The sequence below is a fragment of the Populus trichocarpa genome, chromosome 10 (assembly GCF_000002775.5).
Source record: "Populus trichocarpa isolate Nisqually-1 chromosome 10, P.trichocarpa_v4.1, whole genome shotgun sequence".
NCBI lineage: Eukaryota > Viridiplantae > Streptophyta > Magnoliopsida > Malpighiales > Salicaceae > Populus > Populus trichocarpa.
In genome coordinates this window covers 20918145-20933292 of record NC_037294.2, presented here as the reverse complement: position 1 = coordinate 20933292, position 15148 = coordinate 20918145, and the positions used below count along the sequence as shown (strand labels likewise).

The window sequence follows — 15148 nt, the reverse complement described above, 5'->3', positions numbered from 1 at the left end:
AAACATATCACTTGAAAAAAAAATTGAATAAGATTCATTTTTTTTATGGTAATACTGCGGTTTTTTAATTTTTTCTATTCTTAACAAAAATTTGTCAAATTCTTCATAACATAAAAAAAAAAATCAAGGATAGCAAAAAAAAAACTTGGCCAGCGAACAGTGGAGGAGTCAGAGTTTTTTAAATGAGGGGGCAAATTATAAACAAATACTATATTATATAGACATGCATTAGAAATCAATTCAAACATATATGGAAAATCATAGTGTGAAGGTTGACAATGACCTTTTTGTAGATAAGCTCTTCGGATTGCATCCCTATCATTTATATGATACTCATAAATTGGTCTTCTTAAGCCAGGGTCAACAAGGAGAGTGTCGAGGTTGATTTCAATATGACTTTTCTTTGAACTTGATTGAGTTACATGACTTGAAGCTTTGATTGACTCTTCATCCTCAATAGATTTACGCTTGAAATATTTGTCTAGTGACATGTTAATTTAATATGAACCTGCTGGATTTTTTTATCATTAGTGTCTACATAATAATTAACACAACTATACAATAATTCACTGTTAAACAAAAGTCAGTTGAGTTACACAATAATTCTAAATCTTTCATATAAAATTAATTGTAAAATACACGTCAATTCATCAAAATCAAAACCTATTTCAATTCATATCTATATGCATATAATAAGTATGTTGATTAAATTATACTTAATCATTTCTAGACATTTAATTAAGGAACAATGTCTAGTGTATGTGTAAGAGGAACAATGCTTGAAAAACATGCTTTCTACTTGATATTTTACATACAAACAAATCATGTGAAAATATTAAATTTCAATAAACTACTATGTCAATGCAAGAGATGTCAAGAATAGTGGTTTTGCATGAATATTAATTTATTTCTTTATAATAAGAAAAGAAACATTTAATTAATTAAATTAACATATTTAAATATTTATTTTGAACATATTTATAACAAAACTTCTAAATTATCATAAACCCTAATATTTTTAATAACTAATTATAAAAGAATAAAACTAAAATTAAACAATAAAATAAATAGAAAAGATAAAGAAAATTTACCTAAAGTATAAAGCAAAAAGCAAAAAAAAATTAATCGATGAAAAATTTGCTTTCAGGAGACGAGGAGAGGCAAGAACGGCAACCGAAAAAAAACTCTTTTTGTTTTGTTAGATATAAGTCAAGTTAGTCAACAATAATAAAAGTTAAAAACTTTCCTTACCTGTAGGTTGTAGCAATAATTCACCCTCACTAATATATTAATATTTTAAAAAAATAAGGGGGCAATTGCCCCCTTTTGACCCACTGTGGCTTCGCCACTGCCGGCGAAGCTAAAGTGGTAAGCTGACGTTTTAGTATATTTAATTTAATAGCGTGATTAAGAATGTTGTTATAATTATTTTTTAAAGTATATTTTATTTAAAAATATATTAAAATAATATATATATTTTTTAAAAAAATTATTTTTGATATCATTACATTAAAATAATCTAAAAATATAAAAAAATATTAATTCAAAATAAAAAAATTTCAAATATTTTCAATTATAAAAATAAACTGGGTTTAACAAATGTCAAGACTCGATTTATGTGTTGGCAAGTTTGTTGGCATGGTAGCATGTTCATTATCACAGCTCAACACGTCCATTATCGATCAACGGTCCTCACAATTGACAATCCCCTCTCTTTTTCGCTCTCTATAATAAAAATAAAAATAAAATAAAAATAAAAATAAAAATAAAAATAAAGAATTGAAACAAAAAAAGCGACCGTTTCGAAAGAATCTCCTCTCTCCATGCTCTCGCTCCCTCTGTAAATCCCCTCCTATTTTCTTTTGTGTCACATTTTTTAATTACCTCTCGTTGATCACGAAGCTTTTATCAATTCTTGATACGACATCGTTTGGCGCGTAACCTCTTTTCCCTCCCAAGTTTCGTTTTTTATTCATGTCTGTTTTGGATTCTTTTTAAAAAAGTTACATGCGTGTATTTTATCGTTGATTTTTTATTTATTTTTTCTAGGTTCCAGTTTTTTCCATTGATGTGGAGATTCATTGTGAAGGTATTTAATCATGATGCAATTTATGATTTTGTTGTTTGATTTTAATTTTTCAAAGCTCTTTTTGGTTGCTGAGAAAGAACGCTAAAGAAAAGGAATAAATTTTATGAGCTTCTTCTGTCTTGATTTTAAATACGTAAATGCTTTGATTAAAGTTCAGTTTTTTTTTTTAATTAATGCTTTGATTTTTTTCTTATGTGATATAGGTAATGGGCCTTGATGTTAGTTTTTTCTTTTTACGTGGGTATTATTTTCTTACATGTCTGGTCATGTTCCTGCAATAAAGTACTATTTTATTGTTAATTTTACTTTGTTTGAAAAATACTACACATACTCTGTTTATTTTTTTCGTAAAATCTTAAGTTTCAGAAATTCTGATTTTGCTAAATGTGACATTTTATTGACCCCTTTTTGCTTAAAATGAATTTCGTAAATTTTCTCAGCGACCAAACTGAGAATTAGTGTTAAAGTTTGGATTTTTAATTTCACCAGGCTTGACCCCTCTTTGTTTAAATGAATTTTGTAAAAAAAAATTGGCAATTAAACATAGAATTAGTGTGGAAGTTTGGATTTATTTATTTTTTATTTGGTTATTTATTGTATTCTGCTGATTTTCAGTTTCTTTGAGAGATGGTCACTGGGGGCGGCAATATAAACAAGCCACATACAGTAGATGATTTTCAGAGCGAACTGGGATTGATTCTACAATCACAGCGATGTAATCAACGCATAGAAAGGGATCTTGATATATATAGGAGTGGTAGTGCTCCACCCACTGTTGAAGGATCATTAAGTGCCGTGGGAAGCCTTTTTAGGAACTATAACTTGAGTGACGTCAATAGTGTTAGTAACAATGTGGTTTTGGCTGAAGATGAGATTCGCTCGCACCCATCTTATCTTTTGTATTACTATTCTCATGATAACATTAATCCAAGATTGCCCCCACCCTTGTTGTCCAAGGAGGATTGGCTTGTTGCACAAAGGTTTCAGTCTTCTGGATCTTCATTTGGAGGTATTGGGGACTTGAGGAATAATAAGGTGGTTGATAATAGTGATCGTTCTTCGCTGTTTTCAATGCAGCCGGGACTTTCAGTGCATAAGGTCGACAATGATTTGACAGAATTGAGGAATTCAAATACAACTTGTCTCACTAGGAATGCTTCGGCCGAGTGGCTTGATAGAATTTCAGATAGTCATAAATTGCACGGCTCCAGGCTTGGTCCGAGGAGGAAAAGTTTTGCTGACATTCTTCAGGTAGTGGATTTAGTAATTTGAAAATTTGAGCTTATACAAGAATTAGCTTGTCAACTGTTTAATAATACTATAAGAATTGGTAACTGAACATTTGCGATTTCATATTTGGTTCAGCCATTTGTCCAAGAAATCATGCTGAAGGGGTTTTTTCTTTTTATTATGGAAACTATTGAAGCCTGTTTTGGCTATCAAGGACAACATCTTTGTGCTAGTTGCAACTTTTAAAGTTGAAGACTATGAATGAAGCAAATTTAATCTAGTAACAACTTTTATTATCATTAATTAAGCAACCATTGGTACTTCAGAGAAGTGTCAAATCTGACTTTTAATCGATTTTAAAGTTTAGCATTGATTAAGCAACAATTTTTTTGATTAAGAGGAGGGACTTGATGGACAATGATTTTCCATGCGATATTTTGTTTTTCTCTATTTTTAAAGACACAATGCCGAGATGACATTCTAAAACAAAAGATTTGAAGTTCTTTTCATAGAAACCATCTTCATTTTTATGTTCCCTATACTTGAAAAGCAGTTTTAGTGTTGCCCATTGTTATTCAACCAATTTAGTTGGATTCAACTGACATGTACACCAGCAAACGCTAGGTGATACATTCTGTTATCTCTTTTCTATGATAGGTGTTGCATTTCATTTCGCTCGTTTTCTACAGTTGACAAATGGCATTCTTACATTTTTCAGGAAGGACTTGATCAGTCCACTTCCATACCAGGTCACCTACCATCCCCAGCAAGTCATAATGCTTTTGGTGATCTTCTGGATGCAACTGGTGTGTGTGATCCTCATCAAGCTGGGTTACTCTATGGAATGGAATCCCTTGAAGGCCTGCATTCAGGAGCAGCTACCACTAGCTTTACAGGAAATCAAAGCCGCATTGATACCTTGTCTCACTCTTTGGTATCTGCTGTGGGTTCATCATTGTCTAGGAGTACAACACCTGAACAGCAGCTGGGTGGGATGTCTGCTATTTCAAATCTACGTCATGTTGGCAGCAGAGTTGGTCCTATTGAGAAGAAGAATGTTGCTGGCATGAGTTTCCAAAATGATCATTCCTCTGGCATTACTGAGCTTGGTGAAATTGGCAACTCGTTGTCTGGGTTAAGCCTTTTGCACACTAGACTCACAGATCAAGAGAGTCATGTACGACATCAACTGCAAATGGATCTGGAAAATGAGCCAGATTTTCCTTTTAATGTGCCCAGTAGTGGTGACCAGACTCTGCAGCAGCAACTCAGAGAAAAATCCAACGTAGTAAATCTCTCATTTTCGACCAGCTATACCGATATGCCAACAAACAATGGGATCATACCAAACCGTAATACTTCTAAGATAACTTCTAATGGGGAAGTTAGTATTTCCAGAAGAAATTCTTCTACCAATCTTCACTCAAAAATGAATTCCTCGGGCCTTGGATGTTTGGAAAGATCACATGTTCATATTCAAAATGCAAATGTTCCAATTGTGGATTTCACTGGCCGTGTACCTGATGATTATTCAACTCAAAAATTGAATTCGGTGATCAAGAATCATCTCGATAAAGGTTATCTTTGTTTCTTTCGAAGCTTTCATGGAATTTATATGTACAATATACACATGGATAGTAGATACATTGCTTGCTGGTTTGAAATTTTATTTTTGCTTTAGGTGGTCATGGAATTGGGCATGGTTTTAATAGACTGGGAAATCAAGCGGGGTCTCTAGACCCATGTTATCCTCAGTACTTGCAAAGAATTTCAGATTATGCAACGTGTCCTGTAGCTACTTCTAGTGATCCTTCAGTTAGAAACTATTTTGGCGCTTCAGATGGAGACTTGGACAGGATTCAGAAAGCTTACCTGGAGACATTGCTTGTTCAACAGAAGCAACAATATGAGTTGCCACTTCTAACCAAATCTGGTGGTTTGAATCAGGGATACCATAGGAATTCATCATATGGTCTTAGCATGCCATATCCAGAGAACTCAGTGGCGAAATCTTCGCTTCCTTCTGTTGGATCTGGAAGTTTTCAGAGCGAGCGAGCTGCACACTTAGCTCCTATGATGAGGAATTCGATAGGAGGATCCATTGGGTCATGGCAGTGTGATATTGGCAGCATTGCGGAAAGAAGACCCTCATCATCCTCAATAGAAGGATTTAAGAACAACAAGACCGGTTCTTTTGAACCTTCAGACATTGCTGGTCAGGTTGTTGAATTCAGGTATATATTGAATTATTGTTTTGGTTTTTGTTTCATTCATGTAGTGTTGGGAGTACCGAGTTTAACATCTCTTATGCAATGCAGCACGGATCAATATGGAAGTCGGTTTATTCAGCAGAAACTAGAAACTGCTTCAGTTGAAGAGAAGAACAAGATCTTCCCTGAGATTATTCCTCATGCTCGTACCTTGATGACTGATGTGTTTGGAAATTATGTCATACAAAAGGTACATATTGTTTTTATTTGAAATTCTAACTGCTGATATCTCCTTTATAATTCTATGTTCTATGTATGATTTGTTAATATTGCATTGTTATTCTTGAATGCACAGTTTCTTGATCATGGTACAGAAAGTCAAAGATTGGAGTTAGTCAGTCGACTTAATGGTCATGTTTTACCTCTCAGTCTTCAAATGTATGGATGCAGAGTAATCCAGAAGGTGCTTTTCTATGCCCTTGCTGTCATACATACATCATGTGCACACACTCTTGCATGTTTGTTCTCAGCACGTGCCTTTGAGATTTTACTTGACATCCCATATCTGCTTGAAGCATCCATACTTTCTATGTGAATATTGTTGTTGGTGATGCTTACTTTGCTGAGCACTATCCAGTTCCTCGACCTTTTGATTTATCACTGTGATGTGGCTTGGTGTAATGCCAGGGAACTCTTTAAATGCATGATTCAAAAATTATGATTTAGTACTCTTGAATGCATCCACCACAAGGAAAGAAGAAGAATTGTTTGATCAGTTCATGAATTGTAGCTTATTACCTTATGAGCAAGATCATTGCCCTTTTTGTTTATTCTGGCTATTCAAATTACTTAGTGTGCTAAATCTGACCACAGGCTTTGGAGATGATTGATGTGGATCGACAGACTCAAATAGTGGTAGAGCTTAATGGCTCTGTCATTAAATGCATTCGTGATCAGAATGGCAATCATGTTATTCAGAAGTGTATAGAGTGTGTCCCGGAAGATCGAATTCAATTCATCATCTCAGCTTTCTATGGGCAAGTTTTGGCCCTATCCACCCATCCTTATGGTTGCCGTGTCATTCAGGTTAGGAATTACTCTTTATGCACTTTCTTGATGTAAATATATGATCATTATTGACTTGTCAATTTTTTGATCTGGCACCAATAGAGGGTCCTGGAGCATTGTAAGGACATGAATACACAGCAAATTATTATGGATGAAATTATGCAGTCTGTGTACACTTTGGCACAAGATCAATATGGAAATTATGTCATTCAGGTATCGAAAATTTTCCAGTTGATCCAACGTGCATGTATTGACTGGCAAGTGAAGTTCTTTGCACCTAAGATATGAGTTTGTCCAGTTAAGGTTACACTACATGCTAATCCTAAATTTTTTATTTATATTTGTCAAAGTCCATTGAATATGATAGATAAGCAAGGCAGAAGTAATCTATAATTTACAGGAATTTATTTTTCTTTGTGGTTAAGATATTATCATATCACCTTAGTTTCCTGCTATAACAATATCTAACAATATAAAGACGTGTAGGAGACCATATATTGCAAGAATATTAATGAGCATCAAGGACTTGGTCCCGCATCCTGGACTGGGTAGTGAAGTCCTTGATATGTAAGTGGGAGTATTGAGTGCCTTGTTTTGAACGGTATGATTATTAATATCCCTGACACTTCCACTTTCAAGGATTTCAAAGTTTTTGTCAGCCTGTTAGATCTAGTGCTCTGCATCCATATTGACTTCTCTATGTGGACTAAAGATGTGGGTTTGATCTTGCTTTTGGATTATGTTGCATCATTGGCATGAAATGGGTGGCTTTGTTCTGTATTTAACTGATCTGCTTCTTTACTGCTTCATTAGTTTCCTGATGTTCATACTTCTGTTTTGTATAGCATGTTCTTGAGCATGGTAAGCCACAAGAACGATCTGCTATTATTAGCAAGCTTGCAGGACATATTGTTTTGATGAGTCAGCAGAAATTTGCTTCAAATGTTGTGGAGAAGTGCTTGACATTTGGTGGCCCTGAGGAGCGCCAACTTTTGGTGAATGAGATACTTGGTTCCACTGTTGAAAATGAGCCCTTGCAGGTCAGTGCACAAGTGCCTTAATTACATTATCTGGTCCTGATGAAAATACCCTCATCAGAAATCTGAGCCCAACCTGATTTATTTCAAAAAAATATTGAAAAAAAAGAACTGTCAATTGGTATTAAAATTCGATTTTTTTCTGTCATTTAATCTCTATACTTCTATTCTGTGTATTTTTTATATATTTTGTATTCTAAATATCCAGTACTCTGCGGTATCAACTTTTTTATTGATGAATGACCATCCAATCTCAACATGCTCTTCATGTATATGATCATTGAGATTACTGCAGCCTATGTTTGTTTCGAGGCTTCCAATTTCGATTCCTTATTTACTTTCACTGATTAGTGCCTGGATGATCTGTGTTTGGAATGTAAAACTGCAGGCTATGATGAAAGATCCATTTGGAAATTACGTTGTACAGAAGGTTCTTGAGACCTGCAATGATCGAAGTTTGGAGTTAATTATTTCTCGCATTAGGGTTCATTTGAGTGCCCTGAAGAGGTACACTTACGGTAAACATATTGTTTCGCGTGTTGAGAAGCTCATCACAACTGGAGGTGAGGAATCTTTGTAGTAACTTACTGGAAAATGTGTTGCTCTGGTTTGCCTGGTTTACTTATTTACCAATGGACATACATGATTCTTTCTCTCATTTACAGAAAGGCGCTTAGGATTGTCATCTCAGTCTCCTAACGTGATTTAATCTGGAAACATGGAGGGTGCTTTTTCTTTGCCGCCGTAAAACAGCAAAAAAAGCATGCGTTTTGTACAGCTAACTTGGAAGGTGATTTTTGCAAGTTTCTCATAGCTTCGGTCTCTAAAGAGAAGAAGAAAAGATGTAAATAAACAGGTCTTCGGAATAAGATGTTTTCGTTTTTTGTTAATATCTAATTGTAAATTCAGCTCACAGAATAAAAGTTAAGTTCTCAGTCAAGAGAAGATCAGAGAGGGTAATTTATAGTTGATTAGTCTCTCTTGGAGTACAGGCACAAATGTAGTCTGTAAAAAAGGAATGAAATGTAAATGTTACTGGCAGAGGTAAAATATGATATTTGATCTTTTCGATTCCGAGGGCAAGTGTTTTGGATTGTTGCACTTTGACTTTCGACCTCCCTTCTCTTGAGTGAATTACCTTCTTACCTGTTTGGAATTGGATTTTTTCTTACCAATATTCTATTCGAACAATTAGTAATAACCCTCTGGATTACAAAAAGAATGCTACGCAATGATAGAAAGTTTGCACGTCAATCCGTGGCTGGCGTTCACTTGACACATGGCAGTGACAACAGAAGTTAAATGGACCCAAGTAGGAGCACTTGGAGAAGGTAACCAGAACCAGTGAATGACATGAACACAACTTTCAGATCTAATTTACTTCATCTGTACACCCTACCTATTTCTACACTGTCTTCATCAGCATTATCCAAATCTAAATCCAATTTTGGACGTTCGACTTGGGGATTGTTCACTCTTCTCCTCTTCAAAATCACCTCTGATTCTTTAACCAAGCTAATGTACTTGTTCTTGATTCTCATCAAGGGATGCCTCTCAGAGGCCATTTTATCACAATAAGCCTCCTTATGAATAGCAGTGCAAGTTTTATTCCTCAAAGATAAATAAAACATGAAGGGATGCCTTTCAAATGCTTTGTGAACCTTCTGTGGCAACCCAAAATACTTCTTAACACACAAAATTCTCCTCCTCTCTGCAGAATGCTCAACAAACAAACAAAGCAACTCATGAAGAAACCCAACATCCCTTTTCTCAGCAATATCAGTATTGGGATTCAAATGTAAATAAATAATCCTCATATGGGGATACACACGGAACCTTTTGAAACTCTTTTTACCAATCCTCGATCTTCCTCCTTAACCTAACACCCTTTGATGGAAAGAGTGGAAACTCAATTCCCTCCATAGGTTCATCAGAATACACTCCCTTTTTCATCTAATTTCTTTGCAAAACAGACAAAACCCTTTCATTACTCTCAACAGCTAATCCCTCTAACCCTTCCTCCTCCATCTCCACTACCCTAAAAGACCCATAAAGATTCTTATCCAAACACTCTAAGAAATCCTCTGGCAAACCCAAATACCATAACATCCCTTGAATAACCTCAAAGGCAAAACCTTTTCTTTAGACGTCAAAATAAACTTCTTCAAGCTCTCTCAAATTCTCTTAACAATCCTCATACAACCTTCTCTCCTCTATCAATCTCAACAGCTTCTTGGGTCAATCTAAAAAATTATACTGTGGACCAGTAAACTCCTCAAAAATTGATGGGTATCGCCTCAAAAACCTTGCAACTCACATCAAAATGCAAGCCTTACTTTGAAACACATGAGATAGGTATACAACCATTGGGATTCTGGGCTATCACATTTTTCAAAAATATGATGGGTTTAAGTTCAATGGACTTGTGTATAATATGCTCTATTGAATCAAAGTATTGATCTTTTTTTCCATTTCATGTACACATCCACATAGTTCTTGGTTTGTGATAAGTGTATGGTGGGTTCTTGGTTCTATGATTTATAAGGGGAAAGATTGGATTTTGAGATGTGTAGACTAGGGATTTTAGGGTTTTAGAGGTGGGTTTTTTTTATTATGAACATGAGATTTGGGTTTTGGTGGTGTAAGGTTTTAGGGGTTTTGGTGGGTGATTGGAAGGGGAAGAAGAGTTTGTGTTGTCCTGTGGTTTTTATTTCAGATCTAGTTAGCTAGTTGTTTAGGATGACTTGTCGTTTATAGAAAACTAGCAGCTTTTTTAAAAAAGGTTAATTTCATTTTATCTTCCTAAAGTTTATGGATTTTATCAATTTTTTTAAAACTTTATTTTTTATCGATCACTCCTTGATGTTTTATCTATTTACCAATAAGGTCCTTCAATCTATCTCATTAAAAAAATTAACAAAAAATAACTTTATATTTTCTAAATTTCAATTTCTCTATGGATAGCTTTTCAATTAACTATAGGTAAATTAAAATCTTGCCGTAATGGTAATTTATTTTCTGTTGTCATGTTTATTCCATGGCCTCTACAAAGGAAGGGGAAGGAGATATTTTTCTTTTCTTGTTTTCTTCAGTCACTACACGTTTTGTTCCATTCTGGGTTTGGACAAAATGTCAGGATACAGGCACAAGCTGAAGAGCACAAACCTTCCTAGTTTTCGGCAAAAAGGAAACAGGATGCAAGAAATACAGCAACTACGATTTATTTTAATAATATACGTTCTAGAAGTAGAATAGTGTCTCCGGGTTCTGCTATGAAGGGAAAAAAAAACCCTTAGTTGCCCTGCCTAATATGTACAGTCAGAACAGCCGGAAACAAGAACGAAAAATAATGAAGAGATCAGGACACAATACAAAGGATGAAACTATGGCGGTCAAATCTAAATGGAAGTAATATGCACAAAGGTAGCTAAAAGTGACGAAGTAGTAGCAGTATGGCATTTGCATTCTGCACTTCCTTTGTCGAGGCCATTGTATGAAAATGAAATGAAAAGGCTTTCATGTAGCACAGAAGCATCTTCTTATGAGCTTTGCCGATGAAGTTCCCAGCTTCAAATCTTCCACCAGTCTTTTTTCTTCGATTCCAACTGCGGTAGCTCTATATTAGAGATAGAGAGAATTAGAGCAGGTGACCAGATAGAGAGAATTAGAGCAGTTAAAACTGTGGAACAACTATATCAAGCATTCTTTTACTCCCCCGAACAGGACTTCACACATGAAGTTTTCATAGCTTGTTCAAAATTGCTTTTATAAAAGCCAAAGACCACATCAGATGTAACTTGGAAGCCAGGGAAAGATAGACCTTACAGATAAGTAATCATAGAACAATTTTCATTGCTATGGAAACGGGATTAAATGTTTACCTCCTTCTGAGTATATTGAATTGTAGTGCACCTCCGCCCAAAAGCTCAAGAAAATAACTGCACAAAACACAAGTTGCAAGGGCAGTGGATTTCAGATCTGCTCGCCCTATATTTTCACAGTTCTTTCTCCTCTTTCTTCTTTTTTTTTTTCTTAAAAAAAAATAATTGGTTTGAACTGGATAAGAATTTTCTTGGCGCTGATTATATGGGTATGTTCAATGTAATGAATTTCAGGGCATATTACATTTCCTAATTTCATAATCAATAAATTTTATTCTACAGCAAAAACCAATCTTACAATAAAATTTCCATATATTAGAAAGATGGTGAAGCATTCTTCAGCTTAGATTTCTATTAATCAGCACACAAGTTCGGAAAGTCTAATCTTACCCCGATCGGACTTTTGAGCCTGTGGAAGGATCTCGAGGTAACATGTATCCTTGAATGAAGTAATCACAAATATCTTGACACCATACTGCAATTACATGGCAACATGCAAATACATCAGTTAAATAAGCTTTAAACCTCTAAAATAAAATTACAGACAGAAAACAAGTAGCATACATGAGCTCTTAAAAAAGTAAAAAGTATTAAAGTAATATAGCGAAGCCGGCTTACAAGAATACTTCCTGTAAGTAGATACACTACTTGGAATGTAGTGTTGTTATATTATGCATCAAGAAAAAGTTATTGTGAGACAAGAAAAGCAATTTCACAATTTTTATTCTTGCAAGAATCACTCAAAAACACAAAAGCAATTCATTTAATTAAAGTTAAGAGAATTGATAAATTATATCTCGTCATCTCATGAAGAATTTGGTCTCACAAAAGCAGAGTGAAGGAAAAAGAATTATGTACTCAATTCAACTAGTTGGAGAATACGGGTATAGGTGAATTTAGTTGCATAAATAACTAGCTGATATTTTCAATAATCCATCATTCTCAGCGATTCTCTTCAAATTCACAACTTATAGATATATTCCACAAAGGGTTAATGAATAACATCAAGATCGACAGAAAGACAAGCGGACAAAACATGAGGGAATGTACAAAAGTAAGATAGCTGCCCATACCGAATCTGCAGCAGCCTGCAATGTGATGTGATCACCCCATTCACCACCCCTAATTATAGCCGCATAAATATACATATGAGCATGAATATATTTCAAGAAAGTTTTAGGAGATTAAAAGAAAACGAAGAGAAGTAACAAACTTGCTCATTTTCTTCAGATAGTCATCATAAGCCATAGGAACATAGCCCTCGTACATTTGCGGCTGAGACTTGAGCTGATGAAATCATCATTGTTAGGAATAAGATTACAGTTTACGCTTATATGTATAAGAATGGATCAATAAGACTCTAATTCATGTACACAGAAGTACACTTAGTTAAACGCCAACCAACCTGATCAATAACTTGTTCTCTCACCAGTTTGTGGTGCTCAGGAGAACGGTAGAGTTGATCTGACAGGGAACGAAACTGCAAAAAAGACAAAACATTATTCTAATTAAATCTATCAGAGTTGATCTGACAGAGAACGGTAGAGTTGAGACATAACTTGAGCTAATAACACTAGGTAACAGAGCTTCAGAAGTAAGCTTTTTGCAGAACCGTTTATCTTTAAAATAAAGAAGGTACCAACCTGACAGTTACCATCTCCTAGAACCTTATTCTCAACAAGATCATATACCTTTAACCTAAAACAGACAAAACATTAAATTAAAAATATTGTCTGAGTCAAGATATTACAGACTTGAACTAAAAGGCACGATCCCCAACAGAATATATACAAGACCTGTCTAGCAGCCTTTGATGATCTGATGTCTCTGCATCTTCTGATGGTATTTCTCCATTAGTTTTAGGAACAAGCTACAGAAAACAGATGAGAAATTTAGGATGCTCAATTCTTTATTTTTGAAAGGATATCATTTACTCAAGGCTGGAAGGTATTTTATCTTAATCTTCAGTGCAATATGGTATAGCTTGGCAGAAGTTATACTTACAGGAATAGGAACCATATCGCTTATCCTCTTGCCCACTTCACCATCAAGAGCGTATTCATTTGCTAAGTTTGAATTAATTGCCAACTCTTCCATATTAAGGGAATCTTCTTCACTTTTAGAAGATGAAGTAGGGATCGCTGTTTCATCCTTCTTGCTAGAGTCATCTGCTACATTTTTGCTGTGATTGTCAACACCCGTTTTGTTTTCACAGTGATCATTTGTGACTTCCTGACTGTTCTTGTGCTCTACACGTGGCACATAAAATCAAATGAATTATGTGAAATAAAGGATCACAAATAACCAAGGAATTAAATAGCAGCAGCAGAATTTCCCAGTACCAGAACCATGGTATTTTTCATGAGAACAAGGCCATAGCTGCATAATAATTGATTCTTGTTCAGCGTTATTTAACCCAAATGATTCCGCATCAGCAATCCGTGAAAGTTCTTCTTGAAGAGCACGAGCAATAACAGCATCGTTCTCCACATTATTTGCATATTCTGGATCATTATAATTTTCTCTAACATACCCAGCATTAAATGTATCCCTGTCATGACGAGTAACAGCATAACACGAACCAGAATTCGGAAGTGTACAATCCTGTATTAGATTATGGAGACCCCATCGAACAACATCAGGATCCTGCTCAAATACAATCATCTTGGCTATCAAAATTAATGAAATCTCTTAAGAAGCACAACCACCTTGCGCTATGTACTTGCACAAATCTTTCTGAAGGCAAGCTGCAAAATTAGCCATAGTCAAATGCAATATCTAATCAAATTCACTATACAAATAACTTCCAAATTTCACTAATCAAATTAAAATCAAAACTTTCTATGTCCTTTACAAAAGGCTACAAGTTTGTTGCCAACCCACTTTCGTACTTTCAGTAATCAAAATCAAAACCTACTATTTTCAACACTTAAAGCTACAAATTTGCTGCTAACCCTTTAAAGACAACATCATTAAACAACAATATCATCAAATCCAATTGAAAAACATTCAAATTAACACACCAACATTCAATCCAATCAAAAACACCAAATGAAAACGAAACTCATCACCAACTAAAACAAACACAACAAAAAGTTCAAACCTTTTTTCAAATCCCATGAAAAATCTGAATACGGCAACCAAAGTACCTGTTCAGGTTTTTAACTCCTGATAGGTAAAAAAAACAACCTTTCCTTTCTGGAACTAAATAGATAAAGGATTTTGCTAAAATATCTTAATTGGAAAATCTTAACGAATAGAAATTCTGGGTTTGGTGAAAGTTGCTGTTTGTTTAGGCATCCTTTGTTGAAATATATATATTACTGATGATGCCAAAGTGCTATCTGAGAATCCTGAAACCGCCACCATTTCTTTTCAATTACCAGAAAGTCCCGGTTTCTTGAGCCACGTGTAATTTATAAGGATTTGTTTTTTTATTTATTAGTGTTTTCTTGCTTGTTAAGAATTTTAAGAGTTAGGTTTTTTTTTGGATTTGTTGAAATTTTGACATGTATCGGCATTAATTTGGGGTCCACCATAGATGTTTTAACTTAGTATCTCATTCGGAGTGCAGTAATTGTTTTTTATTTTTTGTTTTTTAGAATTATTTTTATTTTTAAAAAAATATTAAAT

The 15148-nt window shown here is 34.7% G+C and overlaps 2 protein-coding genes and 1 pseudogene across 7 annotated transcripts; 1 reads left to right on the top strand and 2 right to left on the bottom strand.

Annotated features, from left to right (window-relative positions):
* The first annotated feature begins 1788 nt into the window (after positions 1-1788).
* LOC7468432 (pumilio homolog 4) lies at positions 1789-8708 on the top strand. Of its 4 annotated transcripts, none has more exons than XM_052456710.1 (12): positions 1789-1937; positions 2050-2089; positions 2705-3340; positions 4038-4896; positions 5160-5553; positions 5638-5779; positions 5885-5992; positions 6403-6615; positions 6700-6810; positions 7443-7637; positions 8023-8197; positions 8300-8708. In XM_052456710.1, exons 3-12 carry the CDS (start codon positions 2717-2719, stop codon positions 8341-8343), a joined length of 2865 nt encoding a protein of 954 aa, XP_052312670.1. In that variant the 5' UTR covers positions 1789-1937; positions 2050-2089; positions 2705-2716; the 3' UTR covers positions 8344-8708. The 4 variants fall into 4 exon arrangements, with proteins under 4 accessions (XP_052312670.1, XP_024465093.2, XP_002316382.4 ...); XM_024609325.2 differs by having other exon boundaries at positions 5001-5553; XM_002316346.4 differs by lacking the exon at positions 2050-2089 and having other exon boundaries at positions 5001-5553.
* Positions 8709-8876: 168 nt separating this feature from the next.
* On the bottom strand, positions 8877-11124 carry LOC18102758 (protein WHAT'S THIS FACTOR 9, mitochondrial-like; annotated as a pseudogene).
* On the bottom strand, positions 10840-14849 carry LOC7468430 (OVARIAN TUMOR DOMAIN-containing deubiquitinating enzyme 9). 3 transcript variants are annotated; one of them, XM_024609328.2, is made up of 11 exons: positions 14665-14849; positions 13858-14262; positions 13520-13764; positions 13312-13385; positions 13159-13213; positions 12921-12995; positions 12729-12802; positions 12589-12637; positions 11906-11990; positions 11516-11572; positions 10840-11239 (listed from the first exon to the last, which is right to left on the bottom strand). In XM_024609328.2, exons 2-11 carry the CDS (start codon positions 14177-14179, stop codon positions 11151-11153), a joined length of 1125 nt encoding a protein of 374 aa, XP_024465096.1. In that variant the 5' UTR covers positions 14180-14262; positions 14665-14849; the 3' UTR covers positions 10840-11150. The 3 variants fall into 3 exon arrangements, with proteins under 3 accessions (XP_024465096.1, XP_024465095.1, XP_024465097.1); XM_024609327.2 differs by having other exon boundaries at positions 14619-14848; XM_024609329.2 differs by having other exon boundaries at positions 10840-11250; positions 14619-14845.
* Positions 14850-15148: the final 299 nt, after the last annotated feature.